The sequence below is a fragment of the Oncorhynchus clarkii genome, chromosome 8, assembly GCF_045791955.1.
Source record: "Oncorhynchus clarkii lewisi isolate Uvic-CL-2024 chromosome 8, UVic_Ocla_1.0, whole genome shotgun sequence".
Classification (NCBI taxonomy): domain Eukaryota; kingdom Metazoa; phylum Chordata; class Actinopteri; order Salmoniformes; family Salmonidae; genus Oncorhynchus; species Oncorhynchus clarkii.
In genome coordinates, this window is record NC_092154.1 from 33,449,459 (window position 1) to 33,464,207 (window position 14,749).

At 41.7% G+C, this 14,749-nt stretch overlaps 1 protein-coding gene across 1 annotated transcript; it reads left to right on the forward strand.

Annotated features, from left to right (window-relative positions):
• Nucleotides 1-390: 390 nt before the first annotated feature.
• Nucleotides 391-5,400, forward strand: LOC139415647 (kelch repeat and BTB domain-containing protein 11-like). Its single transcript, XM_071163763.1, has 2 exons — nt 391-751; nt 1,192-5,400. Exon 2 carries the CDS (start codon nt 1,787-1,789, stop codon nt 3,908-3,910), a length of 2,124 nt encoding a protein of 707 aa, XP_071019864.1. The 5' UTR covers nt 391-751; nt 1,192-1,786; the 3' UTR covers nt 3,911-5,400.
• The last annotated feature ends 9,349 nt before the right edge of the window (nt 5,401-14,749 follow it).

Genomic DNA, 14,749 nt, shown 5'->3' on the forward strand with positions numbered 1-14,749 from the left:
CAGTTTGGCCAGGCGGCCAGCTCTAGGAAGAGTCTTTGTGGTTTATTTAATCAATTTTAGAATAAGGCTGTAACATAACAAAATGTGGAAAAGTCCATGGGTCTGTATACTTTCCGAAGGCGCTGGGTACACTGTGTGAATCTGATTCCTACGTTTTTGTTTAGCTATCCATCCCCACACTTCTCTTTTGTAAGTGTTTGTCTTTCTTATTGTAATTTACGGATGCAGTAATAAATGAACAATAATCCAATCCCACATGTATTAGGTGGTATAGGTTAAACCATTTGACCTGCATGAATTTATCTGGCATTCATTCCAGTCATAAATGATAGACTTTAGATTACACTTCTGTGAAGGGTTAATAAAAGGGGAGGGTTTAATGTACAAACCAGAATCCCTTCATTATATTACATCATCCGCAAAATTTGTTTAGGATCAAGGCAAATCTTCAATCATTAACTGTTTTTCTAATTTACTTTCTCAAATTTGGTTTGGATGGGATTCAAAGTTATGCTGCAAGGAATATTAAAGGTGAAAAATAGTATTTAATCTTATCTCAATCCGAAACTGACAGGCCACGGTCGTCTGCGGCAGCGAATAGCCTAAGGTTTCGGGGCTCGACTCGCTCTTTCTTCAAGCCAAGCGGTTTTGCGATCGGGAAAGCCCTTATAACTGCGCTGCATCAGATAGGCTATAACCAGACTGCATCAGGCACCATATTTTGCAGCTGGGGAGTAAGCCTATTGTACGAGTAAGTATGTCATTAACTTTGGTTTTTGTAGTTTTGTAGTTTTATGCATTTGTTCTTTAGTTCGTTACAAATCGTATTGTTTGTTTCAAAACTAGATTTTTGATTGCAATAATAGGATAAGGAAGAAAGTATTTACTTATTGAAGTGGTTCCATGGATAAAAACGAAGCTGCTCACAGTATACATATTATGGCGCACAAAAGTAATTACACAATCAACACAAATCCTCTGATAGCCTATAGCACACATTAGATGGTACAATTCAAATAGATCATTATCAATATAAGTATATTCTTAAAAGTCAGAATACAGTGGTGAAAACGCTAATAGCCACATCCACAATCCACTGTCTCAAACATTTGTCGCTGTTGTGTACATTATGGTTAGAAGAGGCAAATAAATCTCGATGCAGATGCGCATAATTTCCCCACCTCTCCACAGATGATGCACCAGCACCTGTTGAACCCTGAAATGAAGATGGACTAAGGAAAACAGGATTTTCACACCCGCCGTGTTGCTGCAAGGGAAATGCCTTTATTTTATATTTCCCTCTGATCAAATGAAAATGAATAAGAGACCAGAGGAGATAGCATACGTGACAATCCAGAGTTTTATTTTGAATTTGAATTTGATTTGTTTCACCTTTATTTAACCAGGTACGCCAGTTGAGAACAAATTCTCATTTACAACTGCGACCTGGCCAAGATAAAGCAAAGCAGTGCGACACAAACAACAACACAGAGTTACACATAAACAAACGTACAGTCAAGAACACAATAGAAAAGCAAAAAATAGGCCGTAGTGGCGAAATAATTACAATTTCGCAAAATAAACACTGGAGTGATGGATGTGCAGAAGATGAATTGTATTGCCGTTAGTGGGCCTAGCCCAAGGGACTGGAAGAGATCATTAAGTGGTGATTGCCATCAAACCTATTGACTCTTATATTGCCTCTTATTTCAATATACTGGACTTGTCTGATTTAACTAGAATATTATTAAAACATACATAGATCAGAAATCCTTGCGTTCTGATAATGGATAACAGTGCCCAGTGCATCCCAGACTTGTGCCTACACAGTGTTGATGCTGATACACCACCTGCCTGTCACGAGAAAGAGCAGGTGGACAAAATGGCTTTGCTGATGCAGGACTTCGTTGGAAATATACCCGAGATAACAGATCCAGACGAGAATCAAAACTTTGGGTACCAGTGTATTACGGAGACTAATAGACCACTTGTTGAAATGGACAATGGAGTGATGGGTCTTGGATTTTATAATGGTAGCCAACCAAGGAATGTCTCGGGAAATGCAAATGATGATCAAAAGCATATGTCATCAACACATTGTAATACCCCACAGCTCAACAAAGAGCAGCCCTGTTCAATAGAGCGCGATGCGGTAGAGGATAATTGCCGCGCACAGGCTGACGTGGCGCACAGCCTGGGATATTCCCTCTGCTGCCTGGATGACGAAACGCAAGCACAGAGCACCCCTCTCATGTGTGAAGTCAGCGGAGGAGCTGTGAAATATCACTGTCTGATTGATAAAGCGAGTTCCCAGGTGGAGCATAAGGAGGGGAGCTCTGCGTCTGTCACCTATTGTATCGCTGCAGAAGCGCTGACAACACATCAGCGCGGACAGACAGGCAGTGCGGGACAGAATGCTGTGTGGGGAGAAAGCGACCCAGACACTACACAGGGAAACTCAGCACTGCAGTCGAGGCAGGAAGGATGTGGATATGGAAACGGAGTCTTTGCTTCTAAAGAGGAGACGGATTTAGTGATTGAAGTGTCTGGAAAGAAACTTGAAGCGCATAAAGCCGTTTTGGCAGAGAAAAGTGACTATTTCAAGGCGCGGCAGTCCCGAGACGTATTGCGAGTGAAGGGGGTGAGTTTTAAGACTTTGACCATTTTGGTGGATTACATTTACTCATGCCGAATGGAGGTTAGTAAGGATAATATTGTAGAGGTCATCACCGGAGCTAAAATATTACAAATCCCCTGCGCGGTTCAAGCTGCTCTCGATACAATGTCGGAGCAGATTACCGCCGAGAACTGCTATGAGATTTTGACAATAGCCAAAAAGCAACGTCTCAGCGAGTTGAAGGAGAAAGCCTACAAGTACATGAGTGACAATTTCTTGCAAATACTGCGGGATCCCGGTGTCTATGGGCGTTTGACCGGAGGGGAGAGAGAACTAATTATCACCAGGAGAATGGAGGGAAAGAGGGCGTTGATGGTGGCTGAAATCAACGAGGTGTATGACGGCGCCGGGAGCAGACCTACAAGTCGTGAGAACAGTCGACCTCAGAGCCCTCTATCCATAGTGTCCCTGAATGAGAATCGTGTGGTCTACTATTACAACAAGGAGACAAAGGACTGGAAAGTGCTGACGAAGATGCCGGATGAAATCAACACAAAGGGCTCTGGGATATGCACCATGTACAATTACCTATTCGTGGCAGGTGGAATCAAAAGGCAGGAAGACAAAGGCAAAGTCTCGGACAAGGTGTTCTGCTACAACCCACTCACTGACAGCTGGAGCGAAATTCGACCGCTCATCGAGGGTCGGTCTCAGCTCAAACTGGTGGCCATGGATGGATACCTGTTTGCAATCGGAGGGGAATGTCTCTTTACGGTGGAGAAATATGACCCTCGCCTGGATAGATGGCGCCCAGTGGCGCCACTACCAAAAGGGGCTTTTGCTATTGCGCACGAGGCAACAACCTGTAATGGAGAGATGTTCGTGTCCGGAGGCTCTCTATTTTATCGTCTGCTAAGATATGACACTAAAAGAGACGACTGGGAGGAATGCCCGTTCAACAACAGCAGGAAGAAATCCACCGACATGGTGGCATTCAAAAACTTCATCTACAGGTTTGATGTCAACCGTGACTACGGTGTCAACGTGTTCAAATACAACACCGTGGTAAAGATATGGCACAACAGTGCGTCCCTGGAGCAGACCAACCCCTTGCCCTTTCGCTGTGCTGTCATTGGCAACACCATTTACTGTGTGAACAAGTCCCAAACATTGCAGTTTGTTGTGGAAGAGGAGAATGAACAGTTTTTGCCTGAGGCACTGACACTCAAAGCACCTGTAGAGGCAAAAGGTGCCCTTGTCCCATTTGTCCTGGCTCTTCCCAAGACAGCCTGAGACAAATGCACAACAATGACCTCTTTGGAGACTCACTAAAAGTGGCCTCAGAATTGTCATATGAGGACAAAATATGTTGTGTTTGATAAAATACCCACAGTGCACACCACATCATTTCAACACGGATAATTGGGTAATATTTAGTTGAGAAGTTGATAAATGAGATTACAACCCATATTCACCCACTCAAAAAGACAGTCAAAAGTGAGTTGAATTCCCAATGTGTTATCACTCACTATGCTCTCAACCATCTAAAAGCACAACCAAATTCCAATGGAAAAACTATGTCTGATTTTTGCTTTTGTTGCCATCCAAATGGCTATCACTGTGCTTTGAACCATTTAAAAGCGCTGCATAGTTTAAATGAGAACGCAATATCAGATATTTTGTTTATTTATACAACAGATTAATGTATTATCACTGTGCTTCATCCTAACAGCAGAACAAAAGTTGGATTGCAGTTGAAATTACATTATAAGTACATGGTGTAAGTGATCAATGCTGTTGGATATTCTGCACAGATTATTATAGCAATTGTGAAGCTCTCCGCAGACCTGCAACAACCGACAGTATGCATGCTATCTTGACCATGCACGGTCTATATAATTAAATAAGAATACCTTTATAGTTACAGTAATCTCAAATGTGGCCATGGATGAGTTACTCGTTTTAAGATTGAATGTTACATTGGTTTGTAAAATAGCCTTAACTTTAGGCTATTTACTGTATTTCAAAAGTAATATTGAATTGTGTTTGGTTGACAACACATCCAAATATCAACATTTAAAGGATATTTATCTACTGCTTGGATAGTTCCATCCGAGCCACTGACTTAATCCTATTCTTACATTTCAATTTTGGGTTTAGTTGAAGACGTGAATCCAACATATCATTTGTTTTCCTGTCAACAAGTTAATAGGCTATTTTTTTTGTAGTTCAAAGGTGATATTGATTTGTATTTGGTTGTCAACGCAACCAAATATCAACATTTGAAGGAGATGAATCTTCTGCTTGGTTAGTTCCATCAGTGCCACTGACTTAGTCTGGCTTTATCCCAGTTTGTCAACAAATTAATAATTGATATGTTGGATTCACGTCTCCATCTCAACCAAAAATCTAAGTTAAAGAGTAGGACTAAATCAAATCAAACTTTAAATGCACTTCAAATAAAGTTTTAGTAGATTTAGTCCTATTCTTTAACTTAGATTTATGGTTCCGCCCAGCCTATATTTTCTTTCTGATAGCAGATATTATACTGATCAGTTCATTTGTGTATTTATAATTAGTAGGATAATCTGTTTTAACAAACCTTTAGTATATTTGTGCTCATGTATTGCATATTGTTTGTTTGTGGTGTGGTTTTCATATAAACCCTTGGGTTTCCAACCACACCTGCACACACACCGGTTTTCATTGTTTATTTGTTTTCATCTGTATATTTGTCCATTACTTGTTTTCTTTTGTGCAAATAAATAAATAAAATAAAGTTCTAATGTTGAATATCTGACATTGCTGAAAGGTACAAATTCAACACATTTTATGCAAGGTTTGTCTATGTTTCAATTTGGTTACCATAATGACATAATCCTGTGGTTTTAAATTCCATCCTCAAAACAACAGTCGGTGACTTTTTTCAAATCCAATGCATTTCCCACATACAGTGCCTTCAGAAAGTATTTACACCCCAGAGTTTTTACACATTTTGTTGTGTTAAAGCCTGCATTTAAAAGTTACACTTAGATTTTTTTTTGCCACTGGCCTGCACACAATACCCCATAATGTCAAAGTGGAATGATTTTTTGGACTAATGAATTAAAAATGAAAAGCTGAAATGTTTTGCGTCAGTAAGTATTTAGCTCCTTTGTTATGGCATGCCTAAATTGGTTCAGAAGTAAAAAATATCCTTAACAAGACTCATAATAAGTTGCATGGACTAACTGTTGGCAATAACAGAGTTTACCGTGATTTTTGAATGACTACCTCATCTTTATACCCCATAGAGTTATCTGTAAGATCCCTCAGCCGGGCAGGGAATTTCAAATACACAGATTCAACCACAAAGGCCAGGTAAGTTTTCCAATGCCTCACAAAAAAAGGCCACCAATACCTCTCACAAATACAAGTAGTGATGAAGTCAATCTCTTCTCCCCTTTGAGCCAAGAGAGATTGACATGCATATTATTAATTTTAGCTCTCTGTGCACATCCAAGGGCCAGCTGTGCTGCCCTGTTCTGAGCGAATTGCAATTTTCCTCAGTCCCTCTTTGTGGCACTTAACCACACGACTGGGCAGTAGTCCATGTGCGACATAACAAGGCCCTGTAGCACCTGCCTTATTGATAGTGCTGTTAAGAAGGTAGAGCAGTGCTTTATTATGGACAGACTTCTCCCCATTTTAGCTACTGTTGTATCAATATGTTTTGACTATGACAGTGTACAATCCAGGGTTTCTCCAAGCAGTTTAGTCACCTCAACTTGCTCAATTTCCACATTATTTATTACAATATTTAATTTAGGGTTTAGTGAATGATTTGTCCCAAATACAATGCTTTTCGTTTTAGAAATATTTAGGACTAACTTATTCCTTGCCACCCACACTGAAACTAACTGCAGCTCTTTGTTAAGTGTTGCAGTCATTTCAGTTGCTGTAGTAGTTAACGTGTAATAGGGTTGAGTCATCCGCATACATAGACACACTGGCTTTACTCAAAGTCAGTGGCATGTCGTTAGTAAAGATTGAAAAAAGTAAGGGGCCTACTTAGCTACCCAGGGGAATTCCTGATTCTACCTGGATTATGTTGGAGAGGCTTCCATTAAAGAACACCGTCTGTGTTCTGTTAGACAGGTAACTCTTTATCCACAATATAGCAGGGGGTGTAAAGCCAAAACACATACATTTTTCCAGTAGCGGACTATGATTGGTTATGTCAAAAGCCGCACTGAAGTCTAACAAAAACACTATTTTTTCCAAAAGTTTAGTAAGGGTTGGTAACAGGCTGATTGGTCCGTTTTTTGAGCCAGTAAAGGGGGCCTTACTATTCTTCTGTGGCGGAATTACTTTTGCTTCCCTCCAGGCCTGGGAGCACACACTTTCTAGTAGGTTTAAATTTAAAATATGGCAAATAGGAGTGGCAATATCATCTGCTATTATCCTCAGTAATTTTCCATCCAAGTTGTCAGACTCTGGTGGCTTGTCATTGTTGATAGACAACAATACTTGTTTCACCTCTTTCACACTCACTTTATGGAATTCAAAATTACAATACTTGTCTTTCATCATTTGGTCAGATATTTTTGGGATTTAACTAGGCAAGTCAGTTAAGAACAAATGGTTATTTACAATGACGGCCTACCCCAATATATACTTGGATGTGGAGTGTCAGCGTTTGTTGCTGGGATGTCATGCCTAAATAATCTTGCCAATTAAAAAATCATTATAGTTGGCAATATCAGTCGGTTTTGTGATGAATTTGATTCAATAAATGATTGAGCTGAGTTTGCCTTGTTTCACAAAATGTCATTTAAGGTGCTCCAAAGCTTTTTACTATTATTCTTTATGTCATTTATCTTTGTTTGATAGCGTAGTTTCTTCTTCTTTTTATTCAGTTTCATCACATGATTTCTCAATTTGTAATAAGTTTGCCAATCAGTTGTGCAGCCAGACTTATTTGCTATTCCTTCTGCCTCATCCCTCTCAACCATACAATTCTTCAATTCCTCATCAATCCATGGAGATTTAACCGTTTTTATAGTCATTTTCTTAATGCGTGCATACGTATTACTAACTGGAATAAGCAATTTCATAAATGTGTCAAGTGTAGCGTCTGTTTGCCCCTAATTACACACCACGGACCAGCAAATATTCTTTACATCAACAACAACAACATAGGAATCACTACAAAACTCATTGTATGACCTCTTATACACTATATTAGGCCCAGGCCTTTGGAACTGTTGGGGTAGGTTCCTTGTCAATCATTGGCTTATTGGAAGCAATTGCAGACAGAAGTTGACAAAGGAAACATAGCACGCATGTTTCAGAGTAAGTTCTGCAAAATAAAAAAGGTCAAAGTTGCTTTAATATGCTTGCAGTCAACCCCTAGTGATGTAACTGCCTATGTCAACACCTTCTACTCATGAGACCAAGACCATGCATATACAGTTATACAAACTTGCAGGAGAAAACAGTAGTCCAGTGTTTTCTAAGGGCTCAGAAGTAATTTTCCATTCCCGTGTGGTTTACAGTGGTATGTCTGACTTGTCTCTTTACTCTATTGGAAGGGTTCTGTGTCTATGTGTCTCTTTTAGCCTTGAGGCACTTTCTCACAGACACCCTGTTTTGACTGCAATAGCTCACACATCTCTCAGACCGTTTCTTATAAGCAGCAGAGACTAGAAACTGAGACTAGAAACTGTGGAACAGTATTACACATTATAATGCATATATTGCTAATCTGTGGTCCAGGACCCAATAAATGTAGTATGTATAGCCCTTCCCCTTCTATTAATACAACATAAGCATAACCAATTATTATAATACATCAATCATTTGGTGCAGCCCCTATCATGACCCCAAAGTGAAAGCCATCATTCCCCCCTTTGAGACTAATCAGTCTCACAGCTTCATTCATAATATTCTCCTCTGAAATCAAACAGATTTGGCAAATCCCCTGGATCCATTTGATCCCAGGGATGGCCTGCTAAAGGGAGAAACAACTCCTGAGGTTCCTGGAATGCTGGTGGGGTGGGGTGAGTTTGTCTATATTCCCATCCCTCCTGAGTCCTGGGAAGAACCTCCCGAGTTGGATAGACAATGGGATTAAGAGAAGCCAGAAATGCACCAGCCTCACCTTCAGCACGATTTGTATCAGCTTCCACCAACACCATCACTCCAGCATGTTCAAGAGCAGTTCCAGTTATTTTCTTACAAATATAAACAGTAGCCAAATCACCAAACCTCCTACAAGTAAAGGAGTAAACAATGAAAACAAAGTTAACGTAACTTTCCCCGTTACATTTACAAATGTAGCATTAAATCAGGCACCAATTTGGTCAAAGACAGATTTTTCAGATTTTGAGAAAGTTTTAATAAGATCAGCAATCTTATCAATTATCGCAGTCATATTCTCAGAGGAGTCAGGGAGGAGCATAACACAATTGTCAGGATCAACAATACCTAGTATGTTACAGTGTCCTCCTTCCTTCCCCAAAAGATAATCTAAAGCCAACTCATGGCGGCCGACAACTGCTTTCAAATTTTGGACATCTAATGAGAGTTGGCTAAATCCTCAGATCGTTAAATTCATATGGGCCTGTAAAGAGTAGGTTAAATTGTTTACCCACTTCCCCAGGACAGCCACACCCCAGGAGGCTATGACTGACATACCAAAAATCTCACCCGGGTGTAGGACATGACCATAGGCTTCCTGATTGTCTGGGACCCATGGAAAGGATGATGGGGAAAACAAACCACCAGACCCGGTGTAGTCTCTGCTTCCTAGTTATAGAACTTGAGTGTGAGTGTGAAATGATGTCTCCTTCTTCTGCTCGTTGACTAGAGCCTTCTTCTTCATCTTTCTTTCCGGCCTTTTGGTCTGGGTCCTCTGCTTCTGTCCTTTGGCTCAAACCTTCTTCCTCCATCAGATGTTCTCAGGGCCCTGCTCTCCCTCCCTCCAGTCACTCATCCATGGCTTCCACTGGGAGGTGCACTCAGTGGGAGAGATGATGCCAGCCGGACCTCTTCGCCACTCACAGGGTTGTTGGTGTCACAATGGTTACCTGGAACGGACCCATCCATCGTGGTTGGTTCCATTTTCGTTTGTGGACCCAGTCTCCAACATTTATGGGAAGCTCGTCAGGGTCTTCACCTGGGGGAACCTCGTTTGCTTTCTTGTGAGACGAGTGGAGAGACCTGACAATAGAGGTTAGTTCTTTCATGTACTCAATGTGATCACACTGTGCCTCAGTTATGTCTATCTGTCGGTCAGTCATAGGTCGAACACCTGGTGTGTTCATGGGTCGTCATGTTAACATCTCATAAGGTGTACACCCAATACCTTTGTTAAGACTGCTGCGCATTTCCATGAGGACAAGGGGCAAGCATTCCACCTAGCTCATTTTTGTGGAATGGCAGGCTTTTGCAAGCCCCCCTTTGATCGTTTGAATAGCCTTCTCTGTAACCCCGTTACTCCGTGGGTGATAGATGGACACAAACGTCTGGTCAACACCCATCATTTTGGCCACATGGGCAACCACATCTCCTATGAGATGGGTGCCGTTGTCTGCAGAAAAAACCTCAGGCACTCCGAACCTGAGTATAATTTCCCTGACTAGCAATTTTGCAACTGTTCGCGCATCGCAGTTGGTGGTGGGAAATGCTTCCACCCACCTGGTGAACCTGCCAATTATCACCAGGCAGCATCTCTTGCTTTCTTTTCGCTCTAACATGTCTATGAAATCCATAGCACGGTGGACTAAAATATAATTTTGGAGTGGGGAACTTCCCTGGTTGCAGTGGAGTTCCCTTGTCTATGTTATATAACAAACATGTCGCGCAACGGTAAATAAACTGTTTTACGTGCTGATTCAAATTTGGGCAAAACCATTGGGCCGAAATCTTCTCTACCATATCCCCCCTTGACGAGTGACTCACTCCATGAGCCAATCGGCAAACAGTAGAGATCATGGTTGACGGTAAACAGGGCATGCCAGACAAAATATGTAGCCATAAGCCAGACCTAGGACAGAGAGCACACCCTCTCTCCCTCCACACTTGGTGATTGAGAATAACAGCCTGCTGCCGTTTCTCAAGATCAGTAGTTTCAGATGACACAAACGACTAAAAATAGAATGCATGTGTGTGACAACAGGAAGCAGCCAATTTGGCCGCCTCATCAGCTATGCTGTTACCAATACTAGCATAATCACTCCTGTGTGCCTCAATCTTAACAATAGCCAATTTGTTAGGTTATCACATAGCTTCAATCAACTGTTCAACATAAGGTCTGTTTTTAATAGGTGTGCCTGTGATTTTAGTAAACCCTCTTGCTCTCCAAACCCCACACCAGGACAAATAAACCCCAATAGCATATGCTGAGTCTGAGTAGACAGTAAGGGCCTTCCCTTCCCCCAATTCACAAGCTGTTTTCAGAGCTAAAAATTCTAATTGTTGTGCTAATAAATGTTCTGGTAAAGGCTGTATAACCTCAATATCATCTTCCACATCTACAGGCATGGCCAAAAGTTGTGAGAATGACACAAGTATTAATTTTCACAAAGTCTGCTGCCTCAGTTTGTATGATGGCACTTTGCATATACTCCAGAATGTCATGAAGAGTGATCAGATGAATTGCAATTAATTGCAAAGTCCTTCTTTGCCATGCAAATGAACTGAATCGACCAAAAACATTTTCACTGCATTTCAGCCCTGCCACAAAAGGACCAGCTGACATCATGTCAGTGATTCTCTCATTAACACAGGTGTGAGTGTTGACGAGGACAAGGCTGGAGATCACTCTGTCATGCTGATTGAGTTTGAATAACAGAATAGAAGCTTCAAAAGGAGAGTGGTGCTTGAAATCATTGTTATTCCTCTGTCAACCATGAAGAAGGCTTCAGGGCGCCCAAGAAATCCCAGCAAGCGCCAGAACCGTCTCCTAAAGTTGATTCAGATGCGGGATCGGGGCACCACCAGCACAGAGCTTGCTCAGGAATGGCAGCAGGCAGGTGTGAGTGCATTTGCACGCACAGTGAGGCAAAGACTTTGAGGATGGCCTGGTGTCAAGAAGGGCAGCAAAGAAGCCACTTCTCTCCAGGAAAAACATCTGTGACAGACTGATATTCTGCAGAAGGTACAGGGATTGGACTGCTAAGGACTGGGGTAAAGTCATTTTCTCTGATGAATCCCCGTTCCGATTGTTCGGGGCATCCGGAAAAAAGCTTGTCCGGAGAAGACAAGGTGAGTGCTACCATCAGTCCAATGTCATGCCAACAGTAAAGCATCCTGAGACCATTCATGTGTGGGGTTGCTTCTCAGCCAAGGGAGTGGGCTCACTCACAATTTTACCTAAGAACACAGCCATGAATAAAGAATGGTACCAACACATCCTCCGAGAGCAACTTCTCCCAACCATCCAGGAACAGTTTGGTGATGAACAATGCCTTTTCCAGCATGATGGAGCACCTTGCCATAAGGCAAAAGTGATAACTAAGTGGCTCGGGGAACAAAACATCGATATTTTAGGTCTATGGCCAGGAAACTCCCCAGACCTTAATCCCATTGAGAACTTGTGGTCAATCCTCAAGAGGCGGGTGGACAAACAAAAACCCACAAATTCTGAAAAACTCCAAGCATTGCTTATGCAAGAATGGGCTGCGATCAGTCAGGATGTGGCCCAGAAGTTAATTGACAGCATGCCAGGGCGGATTGCAGAGGTCTTGAAAAAGAAGGGTCAGCCTCCCGGTGGCGCAGTGGTTAAGGGCCGCCAGAGACTCTGGGTTCGCTCCCAGGCTCTGTCACAACCGGCCGCGACCGGGAGTTCCGTGGGACGACGCACAATTGGCCTAGCGTCGTCCGGGTTAGGGAGGGTTTGGCCGGTAGGGATATCCTTGTCTCATCGCGCACCAGTGACTCCTGTGGTGGGCCGGGCGCAGTGCACGCTAACCAAGGTCGCCAGATGCATGGTGTTTCCTCCAACACATTGGTGCGGCTGGCTTCCAGGTTGGATGCGCTCTGTGTTAAGAAGCAGTGCGGCTTGGTTAGGTTGTGTATCGGAGGACGCATGACTTTGTAGCGATGAGACAAGATAGTAGCTACTAACAATTGGATACCACGAAATTTGGGGTAAAAAAAAGAAAGAAAAAAAAGAAGGGTCAACACGGCAAATATTGACTCTTTGCATCAACTTCATGTAATTGTCAATAAAAGCCTTTGACACTTACGAAATGCTTGTAATTATACTTCAGTATTCCATAGTAACATCTGACAAAAATGTCTAAAGACACTGAAACAGCAAACTACATGTTGATGATTTCATTCCTGTGCTGTTTGTAACTACACTGGGAGGTTGACTGATAACCTGAACCAGGTTGCAGGCACTGGTTACAGTTTGAAGCTTTTTCTTGAGGGGACAGCTTGATATTTAAATCACCCAGAAAATATACCTCTCTGTTGATATCACATACATTATCAAGCATTTCACACATGCTATCCGGATACTGACTGTCAGTACTTTGTGGTCCATACAAGAATGGACTTTAGGTGAAGCAGATGAACCTGTAACCATATTACTTCAACAGTATTTAACATGAGATCCTCTCTAAGCTTTACAAGAATGTGGTTCGGAATATCTACAGCAACACGTCCACCACGGAATTTTTTTTTGTAATGTTATAACCTACCACTGTATCATCAAAGGTATTATCTAAGTGAGTTTCAGAGATCTGTAACAAGCAAATTATTGATACCATGAACCTTGTTTCGTAAGCTACTGTACATTTGTTAACGTGGGCTATTTTGAGCACTTTCCTGGGATACTTACTTGTTTTCATTGCTTTACTGGGAAGCTTAGCAAACGTAAATATGCTCATGTTATTTATGTTAGTGCAGGGTGAGCTGCATACAGTAGACTTCCTGCTAGGGCACACCACCCAGTTTTAGGTTTGGGGCAAATCTAATACAACACATAACTGACTACCACTCTCTATATTTTCAAGCATAGTGGTGGCTGCATCATGTTATGGGTATGCTTGTAATAATTAAAGACTGGGGAGTTTTTCAGGATAAAAAAGAAACGTAATGGAGCTAAGCAAAGACAAAATCCCAGAGGAAAACCTGGTTCGGTCTGCTTTCCACCAAACACTGGGAGATTAATTCACCTTTCAGCAGGACAATAACTTCAAAAAACAAGGGAAAATATACACTTGAGCAGTGGTGGAATAGTACCCAATTGTCATACTTGAGTAAAAGTAAACATACCTTCATAGAAAATGACTCAAGTAAAAGTCACCCAGAAAATATTAGGCAAACCAGACGGCACAATTTTCTAGTAGATTTTTTAATTTACAGATAGCCAGGGGCATACTCAAACACTCCGACATAATTTACAAACAAAGCATTTGTGTTTAGTGAGTCCTCCAGATCAGAGCCAGTAGGGATGATCAGGGATGTTCTCTTGATAAGTGTGTGAATTGGACCATAATGGATATATACTTTTGGGTGTCAGGGAAAATGTATGGAGTACAAAGTACATTGTTTTCCTTAGGAATAGAGTGAAGTAAAAGTACAAATATGTCAAAAATATGAATAGTAAAGTACAGACACCCAAATAAACTACTTAAGTAGTACTCGAGTTACCTACCGAGAAGTTTCCTGGGTGGCCGAGTTAAAGTTTTGAGTTAAATCTACTTGAAAATATATGGCAAGACCTAAACACAGTTTTCTAGCAATTATCAACAACCACTTTGACAGAGCTTAAAGAGTTTTGAATAGAGTAATGGGCAAATGTTGCACAATCCAGGTGTGAAAATGTAACGGTTGTCTTCGGTGGAAGGAGAGGAGGACCAAAGCGCAGTATGTGTTCATGATATATATTTATTTAAACTCAGAACACTAAACAAAATAACAAAGAGAATGAAACGAAACCGAAACAGTTCTGTAAGGTGACGAAAAACACTAAACAGAAAATAATTACCCACAAAACACAGGTGGAAAAAGGCTACCTAAGTGGGATTCTCAATCAGAGACAACGAACGACACCTGCCTCTGATTGAGAACCATACCAGGTCAGAACGTGACAGTACCCCCCCAAAGGTACGGACTCCGGCCGCAAAACCTGAACCT